The sequence below is a fragment of the Oncorhynchus masou genome, chromosome 33 (genome assembly GCF_036934945.1).
Source record: "Oncorhynchus masou masou isolate Uvic2021 chromosome 33, UVic_Omas_1.1, whole genome shotgun sequence".
NCBI lineage: Eukaryota > Metazoa > Chordata > Actinopteri > Salmoniformes > Salmonidae > Oncorhynchus > Oncorhynchus masou.
The window spans coordinates 9,601,544-9,628,238 of record NC_088244.1 but is presented as its reverse complement, the minus strand read 5'-3'; the positions used below and the strand labels follow the sequence as shown (position 1 = coordinate 9,628,238).

The following is a 26,695-nucleotide window of genomic DNA, read 5'->3' as shown; positions in this document are numbered from 1 at the left end:
CCCCCAGGGTGTAGGTCATCTTATTGACCCCGACAATGAGTTACTGGACCCCCAGGGTGTAGGTCATCTTATTGACCCCGACAATGAGTTACTGGACCCCCAGGGTGTAGGTCATCTTGTTGACCCCGACAATGAGTTACTGGAACCCCAGCAGGGTGTAGGTCATCTTGTTGACCCCGACAATGAGTTACTGGACCCCCAGGGTGTAGGCCATCTTGGTTATTACTGCATTGTCGGAACTAGAAGCACAGGCATTTCGCTACACTCGCATTAACATCTGCTAACCATGTGTATGTGACAAATAAAATTTGATTTGATTTGATTTTGTTGACCCCTACAAATGAGTTACTGGACCCCCAGGGTGTAGGCCAGGAGAGCATGCTCCCTCGTCTGACCTTTCTTGGAGATGCCTGCCTCAAAACTCTCTTACTCCAGCTGCCACGATCAGCATGGCACAGTCCGCCTGCACAACACAACACAGCAGGAATGGGAATATGTTCAGATCATTCATCAGTAGTAATACTGTGATGGTTTGCGTTGCTTGTTGTAATGGTTAACAATTAAGGTTTTGATGACGGGTTACGTTGAGGAATGGTAACATTTAGGTGAAGGTTTCACCCTACTTACATGAGATGTCCCTACCTACCTGAGATGTCCCTACCTACCTGAGATGTCTCTACCTACCTGAGATGTCCCTACTTAGCTGAGATGTCCCTACTTAGCTGAGATGTCCCTACTTAGCTGAGATGTCCCTACTTAGCTGAGATTTCCCTACTTAGCTGAGATTTCCCTACCTACCTGAGATGTCCCTACTTAGCTGAGATGTCCCTACTTAGCTGAGATGTCCCTACCTACCTGAGATGTCCCTACTTACCTGAGATGTCCCTACTTAGCTGAGATGTCCCTACTTAGCTGAGATTTCCCTACTTAGCTGAGATGTCCCTACTTACCTGAGTCCCTACTTAGCTGAGATGTCCCTACCTACCTGAGATGTCCCTACTTAGCTGAGATGTCCCTACTTAGCTGAGATGTCCCTACTTAGCTGAGATGTCCCTACTTAGCTGAGATGTCCCTACCTACCTGAGATGTCCCTACCTACCTGAGATTTCCCTACTTAGCTGAGATTTCCCTACTTAGCTGAGATGTCCCTACCTACCTGAGATGTCCCTACCTACCTGAGATGTCCCTACCTACCTGAGATGTCCCTACCTACCTGAGATGTCCCTACTTAGCTGAGATGTCCCTACTTAGCTGACATGTCCCTACTTAGCTGAGATTTCCCTACCTACCTGAGATGTCCCTACTTACCTGAGTCCCTACTTAGCTGAGATGTCCCTACTTAGCTGAGATGTCCCTACTTAGCTGAGATGTCCCTACTTAGCTGAGATGTCCCTACTTAGCTGAGATTTCCCTACTTAGCTGAGATGTCCCTACCTACCTGAGATGTCCATACTTAGCTGAGATTTCCCTACTTAGCTGAGATTTCCATACTTAGCTGAGATGTCCCTACCTACCTGAGATGTCCCTACCTACCTGAGATGTCCCTACCTACCTGAGATGTCCCTACTTAGCTGAGATGTCCCTACCTACCTGAGATGTCCCTACCTACCTGAGATGTCCCTACCTACCTGAGATGTCCCTACCTACCTGAGATGTCCCTACCTACCTGAGATGTCCCTACCTACCTGAGATGTCCCTACCTACCTGACACTCAACCTGTCTTCATCATAAGGGAGGTTTCTGAGTCAAGGGTGAACAAGGTGATTAGCTCACTAAAGAACTCTAAAGCCAAAGATGTGTTTGGGATGGACTCTACCTTTCTTAAAAACTACAAAGAGTCACTCATTGGCCCCATTACTAAGGTCACCAACACATCTATTGGTCTCGGTGTGTTTCCAAGGGTATGGAAGTCGGCCATAATAACGGCCATCTTTAAATCAGGCGACCCTGCTGACGTGAGTAACTACAGGCCCATTAGTATACTACCTGTGGTGTCAAAGGTTGTTGAAAAGTGTGTAGCAGAACAACTGATTGCCCACCTCAACAACAGCCCCTTCACATTACACTCCATGCAGTTTGGCTTCAGAGCGAAACACTCCACAGAAACGGCCAACTGCTTTCTTCTGGAAAATGTGAAGTCCAAGATGGACAAAGGGGGTGCTGTTAGGGCTGTGTTTCTGGACCTAAAGAAGGCTTTTGATACTGTTAACCATGAGATTCTCATCACAAAATTGTCAAAGTTCAACTTTTCCCCTGATGCCTTGAGATGGATGAAATCATACCTTGAAGGCAGAACTCAGTGTGTCAGAGTGAGCAATGAGCTGTCGCCCTATCGTAGCTATGATGTGAGCGTGCCCCAAGGGTCAATACTGGGGCCCCTCCCGTTCAGCCTGTACATTAATGATCTGCCTTCTGTCTGTACTGGGTCTGAAGTTCAAATGTATGCAGATGATACAGTGATATATGTGCATGCAAAGAGCAAACAACAAGCTGCACAAGAACTCACTACTGTAATGGTCCAGGTTACAAAGTGGCTCAGTGACTCATGTTTGCATCTCAATGTGAAAAAAACTGTTTGCATGTTCTTCACAAAGAGGGCAACAGATGCTACTGAGCCAGATGTCTATGTGTCAGGGGAGAAGCTCCAGGTGGTATCCGATTTTAAGTACCTTGGCATCATACTTGATTCCAACCTCTCTTTTAAAAAGCATGTGAAAAAGGTAATTCAAATAACTAAATTCAACCTAGCTAATTTCCGATTTATACGAAATTGTTTGACTACAGAGGTAGCAAAACTGTACTTCAACTCTATGATACTCCCCACTTAACATACTGCTTGACTAGTTGGGCCCAAGCTTGCTGTACAACATTAAAACCTATTCAGTCTGTCTACAAACAGGCTCTCAAAGTGCTTGATAGGAAGCCCAATAGCCATCATCATTGTCACATCCTTAGAAAGCATGAGCTCTTGAGTTGGGAAAATCTTGTGCAATACACCGACGCATGTCTTGTATTCAAGATCCTTAATGGCCTGGCTCCCCCTCCACTCAATATTTTTGTTAAACAGAAAACCCAGACATATTGCAGCAGATCCACAAGGTCTGCCATGAGAGGTGACTGTATAGTTCCCCTAAGGAAAAGCACCTTTAGTAAATCTGCATTCTCTGTGAGAGCTTCCCATGTCTGGAATACACTGCCATCAGACACACATAACTGCACCACATATCACACTTTCACAAAATGCTTGAAGACATGGCTAAAGGTCAATCAGATTTGTGAACATGGTCCCTAGCTGTGTGTTGCCGCTTTCCATGTTGTCTGTTGTCTGTAGCTTGTGAGGTGTGGAAACACTTTGTTGCTTTTATGAATTTTGTCTTGCTGCTTTTTGCTCTATGTTGCTCTGTCTGTATGCTACGTCTTGCTTGTCCTATGTTGCTATGTCTTGCTTGTTCTATGTTGCTATTGTCTATATTGTAATTGTTTTTAATAACCTGCCCAGGGACTGCGGTTGAAAATTAGCCGGCTGGCTAAAACCGGCACTTTTACTGAAACGTTGATTAATGTGCACTGTCCCTGTAAAAATAAAAATAAACTCAACTCAACTCAACTCAGATGTCCCTACCTACCTGAGATGTCCCTACCTACCTGAGATGTCCCTACCTACCTGAGATGTCCCTACTTAGCTGAGATGTCCCTACTTAGCTGAGATTTCCCTACTTAGCTGAGATGTCCCTACTTACCTGAGTCCCTACTTAGCTGAGATTTCCCTACTTAGCTGAGATTTCCCTACCTACCTGAGATGTCCCTACCTACCTGAGATGTCCCTACCTACCTGAGATGTCCCTACCTACATGAGATGTCCCTACCTACATGAGATGTCCCTACCTACATGAGATGTCCCTACTTAGCTGAGATTGCCCTACTTAGCTGAGATGTCCCTACCTACCTGAGATGTCTCTACTTACCTGAGATTTCCCTACCTACCTGAGATGTCCCTACCTACCTGAGATGTCCCTACCTACCTGAGATGTCCCTACTTACCTCGGAGGTCCCCGTGATCATGTTGTTGATGAAGTTTCTATGCCCTGGGTCGTCCACAGGGATATGTCTCTATGGTGATGCCCTGCTCCCTCTCTGTCTTCAGCTTGTCCAGCATCCATGCATACTTGAAAGAGCCTCTTCCCATCTAGGGCAGAGAGAGAAGGTGAAGATACTGTATATTAACAGTTAGAATGAGAAACGCCTCAGTTATTAGAGAGAAATGATTTATGACAGTCTATCCCCTGTCTACAGTCTATCCAATCTACAGTCTACCCCCTGACTACAGTCTATCCCCTGGCTACAGTCTATCCCCTGGCTACAGTCTATCCCATCTACAGTCTACCCCCTGACTACAGTCTATCCCCTGGCTACAGTCTATCCCCTGGCTACAGTCTATCCCATCTACAGTCTACCCCCTGACTACAGTCTATCCCCTGGCTACAGTCTATCCCCTGGCTACAGTCTATCCAATCTACAGTCTACCCCCTGACTACAGTCTATCCCCTGGCTACAGTCTATCCCCTGGCTACAGTCTATCCCATCTACAGTCTACCCCCTGACTACAGTCTATCCCCTGGCTACAGTCTACCCCCTGACTACAGTCTATCCCCTGGCTACAGTCTATCCCCTGGCTACAGTCTACCCCCTGACTACAGTCTATCCCCTGGCTACAGTCTATCCCATCTACAGTCTATCCCCTGGCTACAGTCTATCCCCTGGCTACAGTCTATCCCATCTACAGTCTACCCCCTGACTACAGTCTATCCCCTGGCTACAGTCTATCCCATCTACAGTCTACCCCCTGACTACAGTCTATCCCCTGGCTACAGTCTATCCCCTGGCTACAGTCTATCCCATCTACAGTCTACCCCCTGACTACAGTCTATCCCCTGACTACAGTCTACCCCCTGGCTACAGTCTATCCCCTGACTACAGTCTATCCCCTGGCTACAGTCTATCCCCTGGCTACAGTCTATCCCATCTACAGTCTACCCCCTGACTACAGTCTATCCCCTGGCTACAGTCTATCCCATCTACAGTCTACCCCCTGACTACAGTCTATCCCCTGGCTACAGTCTATCCCCTGGCTACAGTCTATCCCATCTACAGTCTATCCCCTGACTACAGTCTATCCCCTGGCTACAGTCTATCCCCTGACTACAGTCTATCCCCTGGCTACAGTCTATCCCCTGGCTACAGTCTATCCCATCTACAGTCTATCCCCTGACTACAGTCTATCCCCTGGCTACAGTCTATCCCCTGGCTACAGTCTATCCCCTGGCTACAGTCTATCCCCTGACTACAGTCTATCCCCTGTCTACAGTCTATCCCCTGGCTACAGTCTACCCCCTGACTACAGTCTATCCCCTGGCTACAGTCTATCCCCTGGCTACAGTCTATCCCATCTACAGTCTACCCCCTGACTACAGTCTACCCCCTGACTACAGTCTATCCCCTGGCTACAGTCTATCCCCTGGCTACAGTCTATCCCATCTACAGTCTATCCCCTGGCTACAGTCTATCCCCTGTCTACAGTCTATCCCCTGGCTACAGTCTACCCCCTGACTACAGTCTATCCCCTGGCTACAGTCTATCCCCTGAATACAGTCTATCCCCTGGCTACAGTCTATCCCCTGACTACAGTCTATCCCCTGGCTACAGTCTATCCCCTGGCTACAGTCTATCCCCTGGCTACAGTCTATCCCCTGGCTACAGTCTATCCCATCTACAGTCTACCCCCTGACTACAGTCTATCCCCTGGCTACAGTCTATCCCCTGGCTACTGTTTATTGCTACACTGAGCATATAAAAAGTGTAATCAAGGTATAGATTTATTCCTCTGAGATCTCACAAACTACTAGTAAAACAGCTTGTTTTCTTCAATCCCGAAGTTACCACGTATCAATCAGGCTCCAAGATATTTTACGTAGCATTAAAACTGATGTTGGTGATAATGTCTTTCATATTCCATGGATAGCGCAGTGCTCCTAAACCTCATTTGGCTGTGCAGTAGGTCATATCAGGACGTTGTGAGGTAAAAAAAAATATATATAATAATCATGCAAGATGGTAAACAGGCATCGATGTCAGTGGCCTCAGATGATCTTAAGGCTGGAACTGTCATCAAAAGCAATTACGTATTTATTTTATAAAACATCATTGCACAATATCAGACATCATAATTAGCATGTTCTAGTCTTATTGGAGGAAGACATTTGAGCATTCCAAATGTTCCGTTCGTCTTTATGCAAATGAAAACACAAGACATGGCAGCTCTCAATACACAGCTCAACAGCGAGCCCTGAAAGGCAGGTGTACCCGTATTGTACGGCCTCTTACCTGTAGCAGAATCGGGCTGCGCTGCCCGCTCGACGGCGGCACCCCCTCCTCCTTTGGGTGCAGTAGGATGGAGGGAACGGCACCGCCTCCTCCTTTGGGTGCAGTAGGATGGAGGGAACGGCACCCCCTCCTCCTTTGGGTGCAGTAGGATGGAGGGAACGGCACCCCCTCCTCCTTTGGGTGCAGTAGGATGGAGGGAACGGCACCCCCTCCTCCTTTGGGTGCAGTAGGATGGAGGGAACGGCATCGCCTCCTCCTTTGGGTGCAGTAGGATGGAGGGAACGGCATCGCCTGCAGTGAGGCACTTGTCTGCAGCAGCTCAGAGAGTGTGTGTGTGAGTGTGGTGTGAGTGTGTGTGTGAAGCAATTAGACGGGGAACCGGCCAGCAAGAATGGAAAGAGATGGGCTGATCTCAGATATCATACTGAGAAGTAACTCAAAAACAGTGTTAGTAAAGTCATCCATATCCTTAGAAATTACTATCAACTAATTACACTGGTATGGAGCGCTGCAGTTAGAGTCCCATCGACTGGATGACTGACAGAGCTACTTAGAAGTTCTGCTGCAAGGTGATTGGGTATCAACGATGCCTGTGTCGCCAGAGAGGACATAGTCACTGACATGTCACTCAGAGATACTGGCTTAATACAAAACACAAGACATGTTGCTTAGTAGTTGCCTCCTGAGTAGAAACCGGGGACTTCAGCCCCACGGGAACAACAACGAACAAATGCTGCAAATCATCACACTCCATTAGAATACACTGTTTGTTGAATTAATGAACCAGTCACAAACTTCGTCAAAAAATCATTTAATGGGACATAGGCTTTAAAAATATGACATGTCCAATAAATAGAGAATTTAAAAAAGGGATCTCAAATGGGATGGAGACGACGGCTACACATGTTTATTATATTCGCACAAGTCTGTCCTTAACACGGACAAAAAAATACTGTTTTAGCAATTACCAAAACATGCACATTCAATAATCCCTACCGACAAAATACACAAGACTGTGACTGTAGAAAAAAAGGGGACAATGACCGACAATTTGCACAAATTGCAACTACATTTTATACAGATGAGGTACAATAACAATCTGGTTGGCAGCTACTGGAAGAGCTGGATGAGGTGCTCTATGCACATGTTTACAACAACTTGTAACAAATCAGAACACAACAACAACAACAACAACAAAAAGACAATTAGCGCAAGCGTCCAGCCAGTAATACAGTGCATTGCTGTGATTTGGTAGTCCTGCATTTCTCCAAAGCCAAACAGGAAAACTTCACAATAACACAAGCCTGAACACAAGCAGTAGAACCATTACACTCATTCTGATGTCATTGATAACATGTCTGATTGAATTGTGTCAATACTACTAAACATGGCTGCTGGCCTCTTATCCAGAGCCGAGGACTGGAGGGAGGGGATTGTCCAAAAACCTCCGCTGCTGTGACAGTATATTGATAATCATGACCAATACGATTCACATTGCTATTGCGGTGTTGTTTTCAGAGATTGTGTGGCAGTGGGAAAATGATACATCATTCTAGATGTTCGGAGAACATTACATAAGTCTAAAATTGCAGCTTCTGTGGGGCTGAAAGTTCTTAATTTCGTCTCCTGGATACCTGTGCACAAATTCTGCATTGTCCAAATAGCTTCTCTATTGTCTGACTCCAAACGCCACTCTCTCACCCTCCCTCCCGTTTCCCTCCAGGCTTCACAGATGAGTCTCTCCAGTCCTAAGTCTCTCCCCCTTACTTCCAGGCTTCACAGATGAGTCTCTCCAGTCCTAAGTCTCTCCCCCTTCCAGGCTTCACAGATGAGTCTCTCCAGTCCTAAGTCTCTCCCCCTTCCAGGCTTCACAGATGAGTCTCTCCAGTCCCAGGTCTCTCCTCCTCCCCCTGGGGTCTCCTGCTCTCTGCAGCGGCTGATATCTTGAGGGCGTCTCCTGGTGGCTTGGCCTACGTCCTTCTCCGCTTAGCTCCACCAGGGCTGGAGGGGTTGCTGCTGGAGTTGAGCACCTTCTCAGTGGCACGGTTCCTCTTCCTCTTGTCTGCTGCCTCCTTCCCTGGGCCGCCCTCAGTGGAACCCTTCTCTCTGTCTCTGTCTCTCTCTCTCTCCTTGTCTTTGCTGACGGCCCTCTCTGTCATCTTCACCGAGGAGTTGCTGCCTGAGAGAGAGGAGGAGAGAAAGAAAAGATTGAGTTGTCAGGTAAAGGGAGAGGGGTTTTGGAAATGATTGAAGGTTCAAAAGATTCTGCATCACTCAGTCCAAGTTCTGAAAGTTGACCTGTGAAACCAAATGTTTTAGATCCTCTCTCAGATCAGTGACTGCTCTCTCAGATCAGTGACTGCTCTCTCAGATCAGAGACTGCTCTCTCAGATCAGAGACTGCTCTCTCAGATCAGAGACTGCTCTCTCAGATCAGAGACTGCTCTCTCAGATCAGAGACTGCTCTCTCAGATCAGAGACTGCTCTCTCAGATCCAGTCTCAGATCAGAGACTGCTCTCTCAGATCAGAGACTGCTCTCTCAGATCAGAGACTGCTCTCTCAGATCAGAGACTGCTCTCTCAGATCAGAGACTGCTCTCTCAGATCAGTGACTGCTCTCTCAGATCAGAGACTGCTCTCTCAGATCAGAGACTGCTCTCTCAGATCAGAGACTGCTCTCTCAGATCAGAGACTGCTCTCTCAGATCAGAGACTGCTCTCTCAGATCAGTGATTGCTCTCTCAGATCAGAGACTGCTCTCTCAGATCAGAGACTGCTCTCTCAGATCAGAGACTGCTCGCTCAGATCAGAGACTGCTCTCTCAGATCAGAGACTGCTCTCTCAGATCAGAGACTGCTCTCTCAGATCAGAGACTTCTCTCTCAGATCAGTGAAGGAGGCAGTGACTGCTCTCTCAGATCAGTGAAGAAAACAGTATGTGACTGCTCCTACAGTGACTGTGACTTTGTAGGGTATGATAGACTCAAATTAAGCCCGTTGTTATTCTAGTGTCCGGTGATAGGCTAGTGTTTGCTGTGTACATCCAATGGGAATATCATGTACCTTAGAGCAGAGTCACAGTGGAGGACACAGAGGACCAGAGTTGAGTTCAACAGACAAATGCCATTCAAATAGTATAAAGAAAGGAATGGCAGAAGAGTGAAAAAGCAGGTTCAAGATCACCGTCCATTTGAAGCTTGCCATTATAACTTCTTTATATATTTTAAGTCATAAAACTCCCTCAAAACAATATAGAATTATAAATGTAAAACAAATGGCATGCCATGCTTGAAAATGTTCTGAAACCTAAGTTAAAAGGAGAGAAAAAGAGAAACTGGAATAAAGACAGACGCACATGTTCTGTGCACTAGGCGGGCGGTCGCTCTAAAGAACCTCTGGTTCTGATCTGTTCTACACCGAGGTCAAGCTGGAGTTTTGGAACAGAGCAAATGAATGCTTCTGTCCATACCTCTCAAAATCCTGGCCAGCAGCCATACAGGGACTCGGACCTTTAAAACCAGCCAAATGACAAGAGTTAGGGATGCCGCTTTGTGTGCCAGAGGAGGAGATATGTACGGACCTAGTCCAAATAAGGCTCACGTCAGACAGAAAGAGGAGGAGTTATGTACGGACCTAGTCCAAATAAGGCCCACGTCAGACAGAAAGAGGAGGAGTTATGTACGGACCTAGTCCAAATAAGGCTCACGTCAGACAGAAAGAGGAGGAGTTATGTACGGATCTAGTCCAAATAAGGCTCACGTCAGACAGAAAGAGGAGGAGTTATGTACGGACCTAGTCCAAATAAGGCTCACGTCAGACAGAAAGAGGAGGAGTTATGTACGGACCTAGTCCAAATAAGGCTCACGTCAGACAGAAAGAGGAGGAGTTATGTACGGACCTAGTCCAAATAAGGCTCACGGCAGACAGAAAGAGGAGGAGTTATGTACGGACCTAGTCCAAATAAGGCTCACGTCAGACAGAAAGAGGAGGAGTTATGTACGGACCTAGTCCAAATAAGGCTCACGTCAGACAGAAAGAGGAGGAGCACATGCAGCTAATGTAATTGAATGAGGGAGAGAACCTTCTTCATGCGTGGCTGGGGAGTCTCGTTCTTCTTTCAACTCGTCTTTCATGTCGTCCTCAGACACCAGTTTACCTGTTCAGGGTAGGAATAATATAATATGCCATTTAGCAGTCTAACAGCGTCTTATAGTCATGTGTGCATACATTTTATGTACGGTCGGGTGGAAGAGAGATGTATACATTTGTATTTATAACGTTTATTTGAGCAGGGACAATGTACAAAATAACAAATGTCTCAGTAACGTCCCAAATTTAGCAGCTCATTTACATCCTCAAGACAAATATGGACTTTGTAGAAACTCATTTTTGTAAGTATGGTGGATTCTGAAGAGAGGAGAGGAGATAGAGGAGAGGAGATAGAGGAGATGAGATAGAGGAGATATAGGAGAGGAGATAGAGGAGAGGAGAGAGAGAGGGGGTTTACCTTCTTTTACTTTTTGAATCATCTCCTCTGGAAGATTAAAGCTCTTCTCTGAGTTGGGAAATGGCAATATTTCTGACTCATGCTGCAGTGGACAGAATGTGTGACAGTATTCAGTGTTAAATTACAGAGGAAAGATAGCGGCTGACCGACTAGAACATTCTATTTCAAAACGGCCAGAGAAAGATTAAGACGCTCTACTCACTAAGGCTGACATGTCATACATAGTTCCCAGGTGGTCCCAGATCACCTTTGATGACACCTGCCTCCCAATATTCTGACTGAATTTATCCCGGATGCAGATCATGTGAAAGTGGCGATTTACCCCTGCAGAGAAAAGAATTATGTAAAGCAACGTCTTCAAAAAGTGGGAGGGAAAAAAATGTAATACAAAAAAAAATAACATTTGTCAACGACTCCAGGCACCCAAGTCACAGACTGTTCTCTCTACTACCACACAGCAAGCAGACCGGAGCACCAAGTCTAGGTCTAAAAGGCTCCTGAACAGCTTCTACTCCCAAAGCCATAAGACTGCTGAACAACTAATCACATGACCACCGGACTATTACATTGACACCCCCTCCCTCCATTTGTTTTGTACACTGCTGCTACTCGCTGTTTATTATCTATGTATAGTCACTTCACCCCCTACCTACGTGTACACTGCTGCTACTCGCTGTTTATTATCTATGCATAGTCACTTCACCCCTACCTACGTGTACACTGCTGCTACTCGCTGTTTATTATCTATGTATAGTCACTTCACCCCTACCTAGGTGTACACTGCTGCTACTCGCTGTTTATTATCTATGTATAGTCACTTCACCCCCTACCTACGTGTACACTGCTGCTACTCGCTGTTTATTATCTATGTATAGTCACTTCACCCCCTACCTACGTGTACACTGCTGCTACTCGCTGTTTATTATCTATGTATAGTCACTTCACCCCTAGCTACATGTACACTGCTGCTACTCGCTGTTTATTATCTATGTATAGTCACTTCACCCCTACCTACGTGTACACTGCTGCTACTCGCTGTTTATTATCTATGCATAGTCACTTCACCCCCTACCTACGTGTACACTGCTGCTACTCGCTGTTTATTATCTATGCATAGTCACTTCACCCCTACCTAGGTGTACACTGCTGCTACTCGCTGTTTATTATCTATGTATAGTCACTTCACCCCCTACCTACGTGTACACTGCTGCTACTCGCTGTTTATTATCTATGCATAGTCACTTCACCCCTACCTAGGTGTACACTGCTGCTACTCGCTGTTTATTATCTATGCATAGTCACTTCACCCCTACCTAGGTGTACACTGCTGCTACTCGCTGTTTATTATCTATGCATAGTCACTTCACCCCTACCTACGTGTACACTGCTGCTACTCGCTGTTTATTATCTATGCATAGTCTCTTCACCCCCTACCTACAAATGACCTCTAGCCGGTACCCCCTGTATAAAGCCTCGTTATTGTTATGTTACTTTTTATTCTACTTTAGTTTATCTGGTAAATATTTTCTTAACTCTTTACTGAACTGCTCAGTCGGTTAATAAGGGCTTGTAACTAAGCGGCAGGGTAGCTTAGTGGTGGTTAGAGCGTTGGACTAGTAACCGGAAGGTTGCAAGTTCAAATCCCCGAGCTGACAAGGTACAAATCTGTCGTTCTGCCCCCTGAACAGGCAGTTAACCCACTGTTCCCAGGCCATCATTGAAAATAATAATTTGTTCTTAACTGACTTGCCTAGTAAAATAAATAAACATTTCACGGTATTCGGCGCATGTGATAAAATACATTTTGATTTAGGATGACAATCTGACAAGGAATAATGATGCTGCATTATTAGCGAACATTATGTGCACAAAAGTAGATAGAGTAGCAAGCTAGCTAGCTGGTTTATTTGTTATAATAATGCACATCACGCTATTACCATATGGATACTTATTCTATTAAATTGTTTATTTTATTTTACTCTTATTGATTATTCTACCGCAATGTTGATGGAGTTTGTATGCATTGTTTATTGACAACCTTGTTATTTACCAAGTTATTTACCAAGTTTTTGGAACAGATTCGTTCCACAAATTATACCCACCGCTAAAATGGTCAACAAATGTGGGAGTTCATTGATATGCGTAATTGTCTGACTATATATGAATAGCTGGCTTGTTAACTTGTTATGGGTGGCAGGCTTTCGTCCTCCGCGTCGGGTCTCCACTACAGCCCGGGGATTTTCAGGCCTACACGATTAACACACTAGCTGGTTAGCGGTTTTATTCTTACCTACGGGTTTGTGACCTAGCATCGCATGGAACAGGCACACCTCGACTTCTTGACTCCATACGACCGAGTCTTCGATGGTACTGATGCCCGACTCTGCTTGTTTACCGTCAGCTGGAACAAGCTCGGCTTCCCCCATGCTGTTGTCCTTCTCCAATAACAAAACACTGAAATCAAAGATTTTAACAACTGACCCAAATGAACACAAGAAACACCACAGCAGGCTGTCTTATTCTTCGATTACGTTAATGGCGGGGGGAATCCAATATGTTGCATTACCGCCCCCTGCTGAATTATAGTATAGATCCATTACACTTTGTGATACATAAATTGGAAGGAGGAACCGGAAAAAAAAAATATATATATATATATATATATATATATATAATAAAAAATATATTTATATATTAACCTACAATCTAACGCTACACGCATTAAAACCCACCACCTTATTCCACTACTTTAACCCTATCTGACCCTACCCCAGACCAACGGTCTGAGAGGACGGAGCGTGATCACTCAACACACCCTGTAACTCTTCTGAAGTAAAATATCGTAGCCCCAAGTACTTCTCTGCAGCAGCCAACACAACATCTATTGTGTGTGAGGGCTGTACTTCTCTGCAGCAGCCAACACAACATCTATTGTGTGTGAGGGCTGTACTTCTCTGCAGCAGCCAACACAACATCTATTGTGTGTGAGGGCTGTACTTCTCTGCAGCAGCCAACACAACATCTATTGTGTGTGAGGGCTACCTGCACCACTGTCTCCGTTTCCTGGCAACATTTACACTTTCCTATTGGATGCTTTCCTATCACATTTAAAGTCTTATTCAACTAGCTAGTGTCCCACCCTTACTCTTGTAAAATTAGACTCCTCACTTCTGTCTCTTCCTGCCATCCTCCCCTCCCTGACTTTCCTCTGTACTTGAAATAAATACCCGCCCTTAGTATCTCTATTCCACTGCTCCTGCAGTTTCTGAACCACCACTGTCCATATCAGGCTCTTTGCCTCTGCCTTGCTCATTGAAACTACATCAACATCCCCACTACTAAGTGCTTGTTTAGCCAGTACATCAACTGCCTCGTTCCCCTCCACCCCCACATGGGCTGGGACCCAAGTAAATCTTATCTGTATTCCCATCTGTCTAATCCTGCCATGGGTTTGGAGCACCTCATAAAGCAGGTCTTGTCTGCTACGTGAGCTTAAGGACTGCAGACTCATCCACACTGAACATGAATCAGAGCAAATAACTGCTCTGTCAGGCTTGACTTCCTCCGCCCACTGCAAGGCCAACAGTGTGGCCATCAGCTCCGCCGTATATACAGCCAGATGATCTGCAATGCGTTTCCTGACCCCCCCCCCCCCCACATTCTTGCACTACAAATGCTGACCCAGAACATCCTGTCCTTGGATCTTTTGAACCATCTGTGTAAATGGCCACAACATCCTGATACACAGTATCCAGACGTCTCTTAAACCAATCAGATGGATCAACACCCTCCCTTCCTTTCAAGGTCTCTCCAACGCTTTGAGGTTAACTACTGGAGGCGGGAGTGGCCATGATGGGTTCAAAGGAATATCTACCGTTGGACTAAACTCTCTTCCTTACAGTCCCGTCTCCTTCGCCTGGGTATTACCCACCCACCCAAAGCTTGAGTGCTGTCCTCGCTCATGTTCCCAGCATGCCTGTAAAATGTATTTTGCAGGATGAGACACCTCATGTCCCTGTAGGTCGACCCATTAATGAATTGCCATCTGCTATCTCCTAATATGCAATGACATATCCCCCATCTCCACCTGTAATGCAGACACAGGGGAGGTCTGAAACGCCCCACTACATATTCTGAGTCCTTGCCCCTGTATGACATCTAGCCTTTCCAATGATGTCCGGGCTGCTGAACCATACAGTATACTGCCATAGTCTATTACATATGAGGCCCGGGCTGCCGAACCATACAGTATACTGCCATAGTCTATTACATATGAGGTCCGGGCTGCTGAACCATACACTATACTGCCATAGTCTATTACAGGTCAGATCAATGCAACATACATGGTCCTCAATGAGGACCCCCCCCCCCCCCCCACTCCTTCCCCGTCAGACAGCGCATCACATTTAGCACCTTCTTACACTTTCCCACCACTGTCTCAATGTGTTCTGCCCAGGTCAGTGTAGTGTCAAAGTACACCCCAAGGAACCTGAAGTACACCACCCTCTCCAAGTGTCTCTCATATAACCTCAAGCATGCCTCATCTCCCACCTTCCTCCTGGTAAAGAACACTGTCTGAGTTTTCTCTACAGAGAACCTGAATCACCACATTAATGCCCACCGCTCTTCCTCATCAATTTCTTCAAGTACCTTCCTGACTATGTATGGCACATTTCTTCACCTCTTCCATAAGGTCCCATCATCTGTTAATAACGTCCTCCCAATATCCAGCCGTACCTGAGAGTAAACATCATTGATCATGATTGAGAACAACAGAGGACTAATCAGGCTCCCCTGCTGTGTACCATCATCCACCAGGTAGCTGCCTGAGAGAGACTTCCCCACCCTCACCTGGATAGACCTTCCAAACAAGAAGTTCTTTATCCAGTTGTACATTCTTCCTCCTACTCCCATAATATCAAACTTGATAAACAACCCCTCCTTCTGCATCATATCATACACCTTCTCCACATCAAGAAAGACAGCTACAACAGTCTCCTTGTTCACCTGAGCCTTCCTGACCTCTGCTTCTAAACAAAGCACTGGGTCCATAGTTCCCCTCCCCTTCCTGACCTCTGCTTCTAAGCAGAGCACTGGGTCCATAGTTCCCCTCCCCTTCCTGACCTCTGCTTCTAAACAGAGCACTGGGTCCATAGTTCCCCTCCCCTTCCTGACCTCTGCTTCTAAGCAGAGCACTGGGTCCATAGTTCCCCTCCCCTTCCTGACCTCTGCTTCTAAACAGAGCACTGGGTCCATAGTTCCCCTCTCCTTCCTGACCTCTGCTTCTAAGCAGAGCACTGGGTCCATAGTTCCCCTCCCCTTCCTGACCTCTGCTTCTAAGCAGAGCACTGGGTCCATAGTTCCCCTCCCCTTCCTGACCTCTGCTTCTAAGCAGAGCACTGGGTCCATAGTTCCCCTCCCCTTCCTGACCTCTGCTTCTAAGCAGAGCACTGGGTCCATAGTTCCCCTCCCCTTCCTGACCTCTGCTTCTAAGCAGAGCACTGGGTCCATAGTTCCCCTCCCCTTCCTGACCTCTGCTTCTAAGCAGAGCACTGGGTCCATAGTTCCCCTCCCCTTCCTGACCTCTGCTTCTAAGCAGAGCACTGGGTCCATAGTTCCCCTCTCCTTCCTGACCTCTGCTTCTAAGCAGAGCACTGGGTCCATAGTTCCCCTCCCCTTCCTGACCTCTGCTTCTAAGCAGAGCACTGGGTCCATAGTTCCCCTCCCCTTCCTGACCTCTGCTTCTAAGCAGAGCACTGGGTCCATAGTTCCCCTCCCCTTCCTGACCTCTGCTTCTAAGCAGAGCACTGGGTCCATAGTTCCCCTCTCCTTCCTGACCTCTGCTTCTAAGCAGAGCACTGGGTCCATAGTTCCCCTCCCCTTCCTGACCTCTGCTTCTAAGCAGAGCACTGGGTCCATAGTTCCCCTCCCCTTCCTGACCTCTGCTTCTAAGCAGAGCACTGGGTCCATAGTTCCCGTTCCCTTCCTGACCTCTGCTTCTAAGCAGAGCACTGGGTCCATAGTTCCCCTCCCTTCCTGACCTCTGCTTCTAAGCAGAGCACTGGGTCCATAGTTCCCCTCCCCTTCCTGACCTCTGCTTCTAAGCAGAGCACTGGGTCCATAGTTCCCCTCCCCTTCCTGACCTCTGCTTCTAAGCAGAGCACTGGGTCCATAGTTCCCCTCCCCTTCCTGACCTCTGCTTCTAAGCAGAGCACTGGGTCCATAGTTCCCCTCTCCTTCCTGACCTCTGCTTCTAAGCAGAGCACTGGGTCCATAGTTCCCCTCCCCTTCCTGACCTCTGCTTCTAAGCAGAGCACTGGGTCCATAGTTCCCCTCCCCTTCCTGACCTCTGCTTCTAAGCAGAGCACTGGGTCCATAGTTCCCCTCCCCTTCCTGACCTCTGCTTCTAAGCAGAGCACTGGGTCCATAGTTCCCCTCCCCTTCCTCACCTCTGCTTCTAAGCAGAGCACTGGGTCCATAGTTCCCCTCTCCTTCCTGACCTCTGCTTCTAAGCAGAGCACTGGGTCCATAGTTCCCCTCCCCTTCCTGACCTCTGCTTCTAAGCAGAGCACTGGGTCCATAGTTCCCCTCTCCTTCCTGACCTCTGCTTCTAAGCAGAGCACTGGGTCCATAGTTCCCCTCCCCTTCCTGACCTCTGCTTCTAAGCAGAGCACTGGGTCCATAGTTCCCCTCCCCTTCCTCACCTCTGCTTCTAAGCAGAGCACTGGGTCCATAGTTCCCCTCCCCTTCCTGACCTCTGCTTCTAAGCAGAGCACTGGGTCCATAGTTCCCCTCCCCTTCCTCACCTCTGCTTCTAAGCAGAGCACTGGGTCCATAGTTCCCCTCTCCTTCCTGACCTCTGCTTCTAAGCAGAGCACTGGGTCCATAGTTCCCCTCCCTTCCTGACCTCTGCTTCTAAGCAGAGCACTGGGTCCATAGTTCCCCTCCCCTTCCTCACCTCTGCTTCTAAACAGAGCACTGGGTCCATAGTTCCCCTCTCCTTCCTGACCTCTGCTTCTAAACAGAGCACTGGGTCCATAGTTCCCCTCCCCTTCCTGACCTCTGCTTCTAAGCAGAGCACTGGGTCCATAGTTCCCCTCCCCTTCCTGACCTCTGCTTCTAAGCAGAGCACTGGGTCCATAGTTCCCCTCCCCTTCCTGACCTCTGCTTCTAAGCAGAGCACTGGGTCCATAGTTCCCCTCCCCTTCTTGACCTCTGCTTCTAAGCAGAGCACTGGGTCCATAGTTCCCCTCCCCTTCCTGACCTCTGCTTCTAAGCAGAGCACTGGGTCCATAGTTCCCCTCTCCTTCCTGACCTCTGCTTCTAAACAAAGCACTGGGTCCATAGTTCCCCTCCCCTTCCTGACCTCTGCTTCTAAGCAGAGCACTGGGTCCATAGTTCCCCTCCCCTTCCTGACCTCTGCTTCTAAGCAGAGCACTGGGTCCATAGTTCCCCTCTCCTTCCTGACCTCTGCTTCTAAACAGAGCACTGGGTCCATAGTTCCCCTCCCCTTCCTGACCTCTGCTTCTAAGCAGAGCACTGGGTCCATAGTTCCCCTCCCCTTCCTGAACCTACTCGGATGTGGCCATACTAGCCCCCTGCTCTCCAGGAAGTAAGTTAACCTCTCTGTAATCATACGTTCCATAATCTTACATACATGTTCTGTTAAAGCTATTGGCCGATAGTTAGTTGGCCTCGTCGGGTCCTTCCCTGTCTTCCGGATTGGTCCTACTACTGCCTCCTTCCTGCTGCCTGGTAGTTTCCCCTCCTCCTAAACTCTGTTGTACAACACGAATAACCCAGCCTTACCTATCGTCCATTTCATCTCTGCCATGGTAAATTGTGTATTCAACGCATCATTTACATCCTCCTGCCTACGTCTCTCGTTGTCTCTCTCCCGCTCTGCCCGTCCTCTGAAAAATGTGCAGAGCTGTGCACATGGACAAATGCTTTGGCCATCATCTCTGCCTTCTCCTCATCTGTTACTGCCACATCCTCCCCACTCATCAACACTGGAGGATCCCACTCCCTTCTGATCATCCCCCACACTTCTCCCACGGGTGTCGTCCAATGGTGTCACAGAACCGACGCCAACACAACCTCTTTGCCTGACGGATAGTTCTCCTCACCGGGGCCTGGACCTGCTTATACTGAATCAGATGTTGGAAGTTATGTGTCCTTTTCAGTACTCTAAATGCTCTGTTCCTACTCCTCACTATTTCCCCTCACTCCTTCTTCCACAATGGGACTGCTTTCATCCTCCTCCCTGAACTCTTAGGTATAGCCTCAGCAGCTGCCCCCACTAAAGCTGGTTAGAGTGGAAATTCCAACTGGGTGCTTCAGATTAATGCATCAGGTGAAACATCTGGCTCCTTGTTCTATCTGTGCTTCAAACAGCCCAGCCAAACAGAGAACAGCACCCCTATCACTCTGGTAAAATTGTTAGCCAACTGGGATGCTCTTTCATTCAGAAAGGATTGATAGCTATCTTACTTTGATAGGCTATAATAATATAGTTATTTTTTCATTGCATCTATTGTAGGCACACAAACTGAAGTAAATGTACTGTATATCTGTGACATGGATACACGAGGATACATTTAAGCAGGGCATTCCATTTTGGTGGCCCTCCTCATGCATAAATGGTGGACAGAGGGCGTGTTTAGGTGTCTAGCCCCATGTCACTGCTTGGGGTTACATTGTTGCACTGTGTCCAGTCTAGAGTCTACAGTCATGGAAAACGTTCTGTCACTTCATCGCCAAATGACTGACTATGAAAATAATGTAAAGGGCTGTCTGTACTACCCGTGTACCACCACAAGAGGGCGCTATACGACCCTGTGTCTGCTTGCTTCAGGAGGCCTATGTTAAGTGCAGTAGAATGAAATACAATGGAATTGACACTATTGTATTGACACTACCCGTCATGATAAAGTAGGCTATGAAAAAAACGATTATTGCACAGAAGATTTGCATGGATTCCTTTTTCACCATCTTCGTTGCCTCTTTCAGATGCATTGAATAATATATTGTCATGTATAACGTTTTAATGGCACATTGCTTTATATATTATTTTGATAATTGGCTACATTTCTTAGTTATGTTCTTATCACACAGAGTAATATTATTATAGTCTACAAAGAGTAAAGAGTTGTGCCAACTATAAAATTAACATTAATTTCCAAATTTGAAAGGAATTACCTATATTGATTCGACAAGTTTATGAGCAAAGTGAACTCTTGTAATAGTGTCACCTACCTGACCATTATAGCCTACTATTATACAAGATGTGACAAGTGCTACGGTTTCTTTGTCTCTGTTTCACATGACCTCAGCGCGTTATAACCATTAGTTTAATGTTCATGGCTCAACAATGGAATTCCAACAGAAGTTAAAATAGCTCAACATAAACCGGGAGAGTGCAGGACAAAGCTATGATAGATAGTAGCCCTCTATTCAACAGTTGTATTTATTTCCATTCCCAGATGTGACGCGGCTCTAAATCCCCTGCAGTGCAGTACGCACAGCTGCGGCGCTAATGTTTTAAAGCCGAGTCAGTGTGGGATTGTGTTTGTGTGATAGCATCGTGCCAAGGGCAGGCGGGCCCAGACTGAGTGGCGCCGCCGCACACCTGGCGAAGTTCAGGTTAAGTAGCCTCACATTCCTCGACGCACAGCTGATTGAAACATTAACAAACAGAAATCCGCGAGCCAGGCTGCAGATGGGCCGGCATCGCAGCCAAGAAAATAGACTCGATGTGTGTGTGACAGAGAGGGAGAGAGAATAGTAGGGAAAGTTAGAACAACTTTAAAACTGTGAATATGAGAAAATAAATCCAAAATCAATAATTCTCATATTCTCTCAACCAAAATAATTTAGTTCATGAATATTCATGAACCTCTTTTAGGGCTGTGAAGAATGCCTTGGTACTCTTAAAAGGGTTATTCTGCTCTCCCTGTAGGACAACACTTTTTGGTTCCAGGTAGAACCCTTTAGGATTTCTTGTAGAACCCTCTGTGGAAAGGGTTCTACATGGAACCTAAAAGGGGTCTACCTGGAACCAAAAAAGGGTTATCCTATGGGGACAGCCAAATAACCCTTTTCAATTCGAGATAGCACCTTTTTTCCAAGAGTATAGGTTTTTCCAAGAGTATAAGTTATTTCAATTATGAGGAGTTTTATATTTAAATTACACAATGGTAAATGTATATTATGAAAACATCACTAGATTAGCCTGTTGAATGCGCCCTTATTAATTAAATAGTTTGGATAACATTCTACTGTAGTAGCTGTGTAAGTTACTAACCGCATTGATGTTTTCATGCAAGTATTGTGATCACCTTATTGTCGCGATTGTTCAACAAAATACTGTAGTTGTCATGGTTTGGTTACTTAGTAGAGCCAAAGACATGCTTCTCTGTACATTGATTGAACTAATTGTAATTTTCCATGCCTGCCAAGACTATGTTCTGTCTGGAAATCTAACCGTTACAAGTGAATGTCTGACCCGCAGTTCAAACCAAGGTAGTAGGTCTACAGCGAACACCATGTGTTGTGAATAAAACAAGCAAGATTCAAAGAATGAAGAAAAGTGAAGGCATTATTCTCACCTAACATATATTGTTTTAATAAAAACACCAGAAGTACATTGTTATAAAAACAATATTGGGGATCACATCTGAATCATTGTAATATACAATACAAATATAGCTCAGCAATCTGAGAAATTGACATTTTAAAATATAAATATTTTCTACATATAAATTGCTCAAAATACAGAAAAGATAATAAGGAATGAAAGATTATTTCGCATAAAGTCCAACATGTATCAACATCTAAGAGAGCTCGTTGGGTTCGGATGCTATGTTGTTGATGACCATCCTCAGTCTCAGCTCGACCAGCCGAGCGCACCGCTCTTCTTGGTGACAGCAGGACACCTGTGGCTGCGTGGGGACAGCTCTCCTGACCTGACACTTCGTAATTTCTTGGTGACAGCAGGACACCTGTGGCTGCGCGGGGACAGCTCTCCTGACCTGACACTTCGAAGTTTCAACTCAGAATGTTTATCGACGCATATCATGGATTCTCAAGTCGCTTCACCGCTTGATGCAAGACATAAGATGCGACGAAATGTCATCCATGGCTGGCCAACATCGTTCTTCGTGTTGCTTCGGTTAATGGTTATATCTGTTGCTTGATCAGCGGCAGAGAATTCTGTCATCGGAGCATCCGTTCTGTGAAAAGGAAGGGGGGTAATGGTACATTTTAACACAGATAACAACTTGGTTTTAGCACAGGATTATGCATTGGTGTCCTTTTTACACTTGAATATGTAATTCATGGCAATAAAAGACTTTCCTGAAATTGCGCTGATGGAATTGTTCCGTACACATACCTCCACAGAGATGCTGGCGATTTCTGCATTGAGGGTTGTCAGAGGGGTCCGGGGTGCATCTGCGGCCTGCTGTTTGCCGGGTGCGTCCAGCTCGACCTGTAGGTCCCAGATATAATCGATGACATGCTGCAGAATCTCCATCTTACTGGCTTTCTTGTTGGCTGGCAGAGTGGGTACCAGCTCCTTCAGCTTGCTGTAGCAACTGTTCATGTCCTGCAGAAATACACTCATCTGCTCGTCCAGCATTGGGATCTTGCACTTGGAGATGGCCATACTCTGTTCGGAGAGACACCGGACCATGTCCTCTGTGTTCTTGAGAGTGCAGGTAGATCCGACAACTTTCATTTTCTCTTGTTCTGACGTCTTGAAGAGTGAAGAGCAATATACGAAAAAGAGGTCAAGTAGATGCGAGTTCTGGTATCCTGGTGAGAATTCTCAGACTGTTACAGTCAAGCGAATTTTGACAGTTTGTGGCTCTGAAGGGAACTCACGCTGCATTTATCTCTCCAGCAGGATTCGGGGAGTGACTAAAGCGGGTACATTTTGAAGCGTTGGACCAATGAGAAACTCCCGCATGCATCGGAGGGGCGGTCCTCCAGTCCTCGCTACCATTAGAGACGGGGTGTTTATCAATCTTTACAATCTGCTAAATGATGGTGTTACAAATGGAAACAAATTTCCCAGCTGTCCTTTGACCGTGGACTCTGCAGGTGTAGAGACCGCCCGGAGACGTGGGTGTGGAGCTTAGTCATGAAGAATGCTGCAATAACTAGATTAATAGGCTTTTAATTGTAGACCGATTGGAATTCAATCTTACGGTAAATAACCTGACCTGTCACATCAATATAGGTTTTTATTGGCGATGTCTATAGCCTACTGAACAAAAGCCAGACCATTTATAATCTCGATCAAATAGAGAAGACGAACAAGCATTCTGCACATCCCAGCTCTGCAGAATGCTACCCTCAAAATGTTATGTTATGTTTTAATCAACTGAAAAGTGCATAATATCGCATGTTATTATAAATTAAATACATCATTCTGCATTCGACCATTCAACAAATCTTATCCAAATTAATGTTTTAATAGCATCAATTAATTTCGCAGTTATTTAGCAGCTATAGATTTTGCATTATGGTATGCAAATTATGATTTAAAGTATAAGCTAAAAACTTAAAATGTATTTAAAATAAAATTTCATTAGTAGACGAATCTCATGGATTCACATATCCTATGCAATAAATAACTTTCAATTTACAAATCTCAATAGTTTACACACATTAAGCCTTAAATCTTCCAATGAATAGTTTCACAGATTCGTTCACATGTTCCCACTGAGCGCCGGGCGGTATGTGAATTGCTCTGTTTTGAATCTTCCCCAGATCGTCCAAACAAGCTGACGCAGACCGCCAGGCGCCAGTTCCGCGACGTCACCCATTCATGTCGTCCCTGACGGCTGTCAGCCCGGCGCCGCGCGGGCGGTGTCCATGGAGACCTCAAACAACGGGGCTCACAATCCCCCCATTCACCTGCACAGCACAAACCCTGAGAACAAACTGTCTGCCCAAAATCGTTATTCATTTATCACGTTAAACCACTCAGTGAAGAGATTACTGCCCCACACACCTGCAAACTGCCATTGTCTCTAGTTTGCTCACATAAGCTCCAAAGGCTTGTAAAAGAAAACAAGACAGAGGGCTTTGAATGTAAAATGACAGTTCCTGAATTCCTTCAGTTAGGTACTCCCCTTCTTTTTTCATAAGGAAATTCCTCAAGTAAAACATTGTATATTTTACACTGATATAAAACAACTTACAATGTTGCAGTTTCAGTGCCTGTCTATCTGGCTGTAAATCCACCAGAATTAGATTTTAATTCGTTTTTCTTTTTACTTAGTAAATAGATTCAAATAAATTTCGCAACTTGTATAATTGTGCTGAGTTTTCCACAAACTTGCAATTCATTTGGAGACAGAGAACCAAACAAGAGAAGGCATGAAGGCACAAAGTGAAAACGGAGAAGAATGTAATTGTTAGCATCTGGTATTTCCCCACCAAAAAATATATGTGGTTTGAATGAGTAATTCAGTTGGTCTATGTGAAATGCTCAAATAATGCACTGGAAATATGGCATGTGGAACATTCATTGTTGATCAAAGCATGTATCATAATTAAGTGCATGGAATTGATTATGCAAATGTAATTACATCAGCATTTCTTAACTAGACAATTAACTCTCTTTAAAAAAAATCCCTGCATTTTACTTATACCCGCTAAGCAAAACTCATCTTCTTCTCCAGCCTCTAGAGAGAGTTGTTGCTGTGTGAGGAGAGTGACATCCTCTTTCACAGGTCATGTTGGGGATGAGGAGAGCCAGTGGTCTGAAACAATGGGAGTGCAGAGCAAGTATTGTGGGAGAAAATCTTGTCTGGAGCCAGTGAGTCTGGAGCGCCCCTCTGCTCTCTCATCCAGCTTTTGTTCAGTTGCAGAAGCTATCAGCACTTCCTACTGACACCAACAATAACCCCACACAGCTGGGCCCTTTTAATCCTGTTTACTGCAACATCAAGGAGAGGGGAGGGGCAGGGGAGGGGACGGAGGAAAGTGAAACACATTAGCTCCTGATTTTAAGACAGAGAGGAGGTTCTTTCTGTTGTGGTTTGTTACAACTCGCTACTAACTGAGGTGTAAAAATGTTTTCTCGCTCTGTCTCCCTCCCTTGTTGTTAGATCCTCCCTGAGTTGTGACAGTGACACCACACACGCTGGTTTGAAGGCAGTTGGTTGTTGGTTGAATGACATGAAGTGGTATAGAATGTGGGGCCTTTTGTTCACTCAACCTCTGCAACTCATGTTTTCGTTTTTCAAGAAATGAATTTGGTTTAAACATTTATTTTTAATTGTAATCTTATCCCGACACTGCTGCAGACTGTGGACAGGAAACAGAGAGGGAGACGCTGGACGACGCGTTGATGATAAGGAGGAAGGAAGAACATTCCAGGAATGTTTTTCCCGTTGCCATCTTCTCCCACCACAGCAGTGTATTGTTGGCCCTATCCCACCACAGCAGTGTATTGTTGGCCCTATCCCACCACAGCAGTGTTTTGTTGGCCCTATCTCAACACAGCAGTGTTTTGTTGGCCCTATCTCACCACAGCAGTGTTTTGTTGGCCCTATCCCACCACAGCAGTGTTTTGTTGGCCCTATCCCACCACAGCAGTGTTTTGTTGGCCCTATCTCACCACAGCAGTGCTTTGTTGGCCCTATCTCACCACAGCAGTGTTTTGTTGGCCCTATCTCACCACAGCAGTGTTTTGTTGGCCCTATCTCACCACAGCAGTGTTTTGTTGGCCCTATCCCACCACAGCAGTGTTTTGTTGGACCTATCCCACCACAGCAGTGTTTTGTTGGCCCTATCCCGTTGCTATCTTCTCCCACCACCAGTGTTTTGTTGGCCCTATCCCACCACAGCAGTGTATTGTTGGCCCTATCCCACCACAGCAGTGTTTTGTTGGCCCTATCTCACCACAGCAGTGTTTTGTTGGCCCTATCTCACCACAGCAGTGTTTTGTTGGCCCTATCTCACCACAGCAGTGTTTTGTTGGCCCTATCCCACCACAGCAGTGTTTTGTTGGACCTATCCAACCACAGCAGTGTATTGTTGGCCCTATCCCGTTGCCATCTTCTCCCACCACAGCAGTGTTTTGTTGGCCCTATCCCAGCACAGCAGTGTATTGTTGGCCCTATCCCACCACAGCAGTGTATTGTTGGCCCTATCCCACCACAGCAGTGTATTGTTGGCCCTATCCCACCACAGCAGTGTTTTGTTGGCCCTATCTCACCACAGCAGTGTTTTATTGGCCCTATCTCACCACAGCAGTGTTCTGTTGGCCCTATCCCACCACAGCAGTGTATTGTTGGCCCTAACCTACCACAGCAGTGTTTTGTTGGCCCTATCCCGTTGCCATCTTCTCCCACCACAGCAGTGTTCTGTTGGCCCTATCCCACCACAGCAGTATATTGTTGGCCCTATCCCACCACAGCAGTGTTTTGTTGGCCCTATCCCGTTGCCATCTTCTCCCACCACAGCAGTGTATTGTTGGCCCTATCCCACCACAGCAGTGTTTTGTTGGCCCTATCCCACCACAGCAGTATATTGTTGGCCCTATCCCACCACAGCAGTGTTTTGTTGGTCCTATCCCGTTGCCATCTTCTCCCACCACAGCAGTGTTCTGTTGGCCCTATCTCACCACAGCAGTGTTTTGTTGGTCCTATCCCGTTGCAATCTTCTCCCACCACAGCAGTGTTTTGTTGGCCCTATCTCTACATTGCATTGTATTACTTCTCACTGGAATTAAAGCTTTTTTTCCACAGAATTCTGAAATGAGTTCTTTTCTTTCTGCTGTAGTCTACTGTA

General features: G+C 46.2%; 2 protein-coding genes, 1 long non-coding RNA gene and 1 pseudogene across 3 annotated transcripts; 1 reads left to right on the top strand and 3 right to left on the bottom strand.

Annotated features, from left to right (window-relative positions):
- The window catches only part of LOC135527648 (elongation factor 1-alpha 2-like), a 6,802-nt pseudogene extending 2,616 nt beyond the window's left edge, over positions 1 to 4,186 (bottom strand).
- Positions 4,187 to 7,176: 2,990 nt separating this feature from the next.
- On the bottom strand, positions 7,177 to 13,412 carry LOC135527802 (MRG/MORF4L-binding protein-like). Its single transcript, XM_064956382.1, has 5 exons — positions 13,176 to 13,412; positions 11,088 to 11,209; positions 10,886 to 10,967; positions 10,460 to 10,534; positions 7,177 to 8,560 (listed from the first exon to the last, which is right to left on the bottom strand). The coding sequence occupies exons 1-5, from the start codon at positions 13,309 to 13,311 to the stop codon at positions 8,352 to 8,354; spliced, it is 624 nt and encodes a 207-aa protein (XP_064812454.1). The 5' UTR covers positions 13,312 to 13,412; the 3' UTR covers positions 7,177 to 8,351.
- An 8,060-nt stretch (positions 13,413 to 21,472) lies between these two features.
- Positions 21,473 to 22,769, bottom strand: LOC135527800 (DNA-binding protein inhibitor ID-1-like). Its single transcript, XM_064956380.1, has 2 exons — positions 22,281 to 22,769; positions 21,473 to 22,119 (listed from the first exon to the last, which is right to left on the bottom strand). Exons 1-2 carry the CDS (start codon positions 22,623 to 22,625, stop codon positions 22,084 to 22,086), a joined length of 381 nt encoding a protein of 126 aa, XP_064812452.1. The 5' UTR covers positions 22,626 to 22,769; the 3' UTR covers positions 21,473 to 22,083.
- Positions 22,770 to 22,942: 173 nt separating this feature from the next.
- LOC135527801 (uncharacterized) lies at positions 22,943 to 24,211 on the top strand. The gene is made up of 2 exons (XR_010453479.1): positions 22,943 to 23,098; positions 23,663 to 24,211. It is a non-coding gene; the product is annotated as an uncharacterized LOC135527801 (long non-coding RNA).
- Positions 24,212 to 26,695: the final 2,484 nt, after the last annotated feature.

Excerpts from the sequence above, each read along its gene's own strand:
- LOC135527802 (XM_064956382.1), bottom strand. The coding sequence starts at position 13,311 with ATGGGGGAAGCCGAGCTTGTTCCAGCTGACGGTAAACAAGCAGAGTCG. Across the intron at positions 10,968-11,087 it reads TGTATGACATGTCAGCCTTA|CATGAGTCAGAAATATTGCC; the intron begins GTGAGTAGAGCG and ends TGTCCACTGCAG. Across the intron at positions 8,561-10,459 it reads CCCAGCCACGCATGAAGAAG|GCAGCAACTCCTCGGTGAAG; the intron begins GTTCTCTCCCTC and ends CCTCTCTCTCAG.
- LOC135527800 (XM_064956380.1), bottom strand. The coding sequence starts at position 22,625 with ATGAAAGTTGTCGGATCTACCTGCACTCTCAAGAACACAGAGGACATG. Across the intron at positions 22,120-22,280 it reads TCGCCAGCATCTCTGTGGAG|AACGGATGCTCCGATGACAG; the intron begins GTATGTGTACGG and ends TCCTTTTCACAG.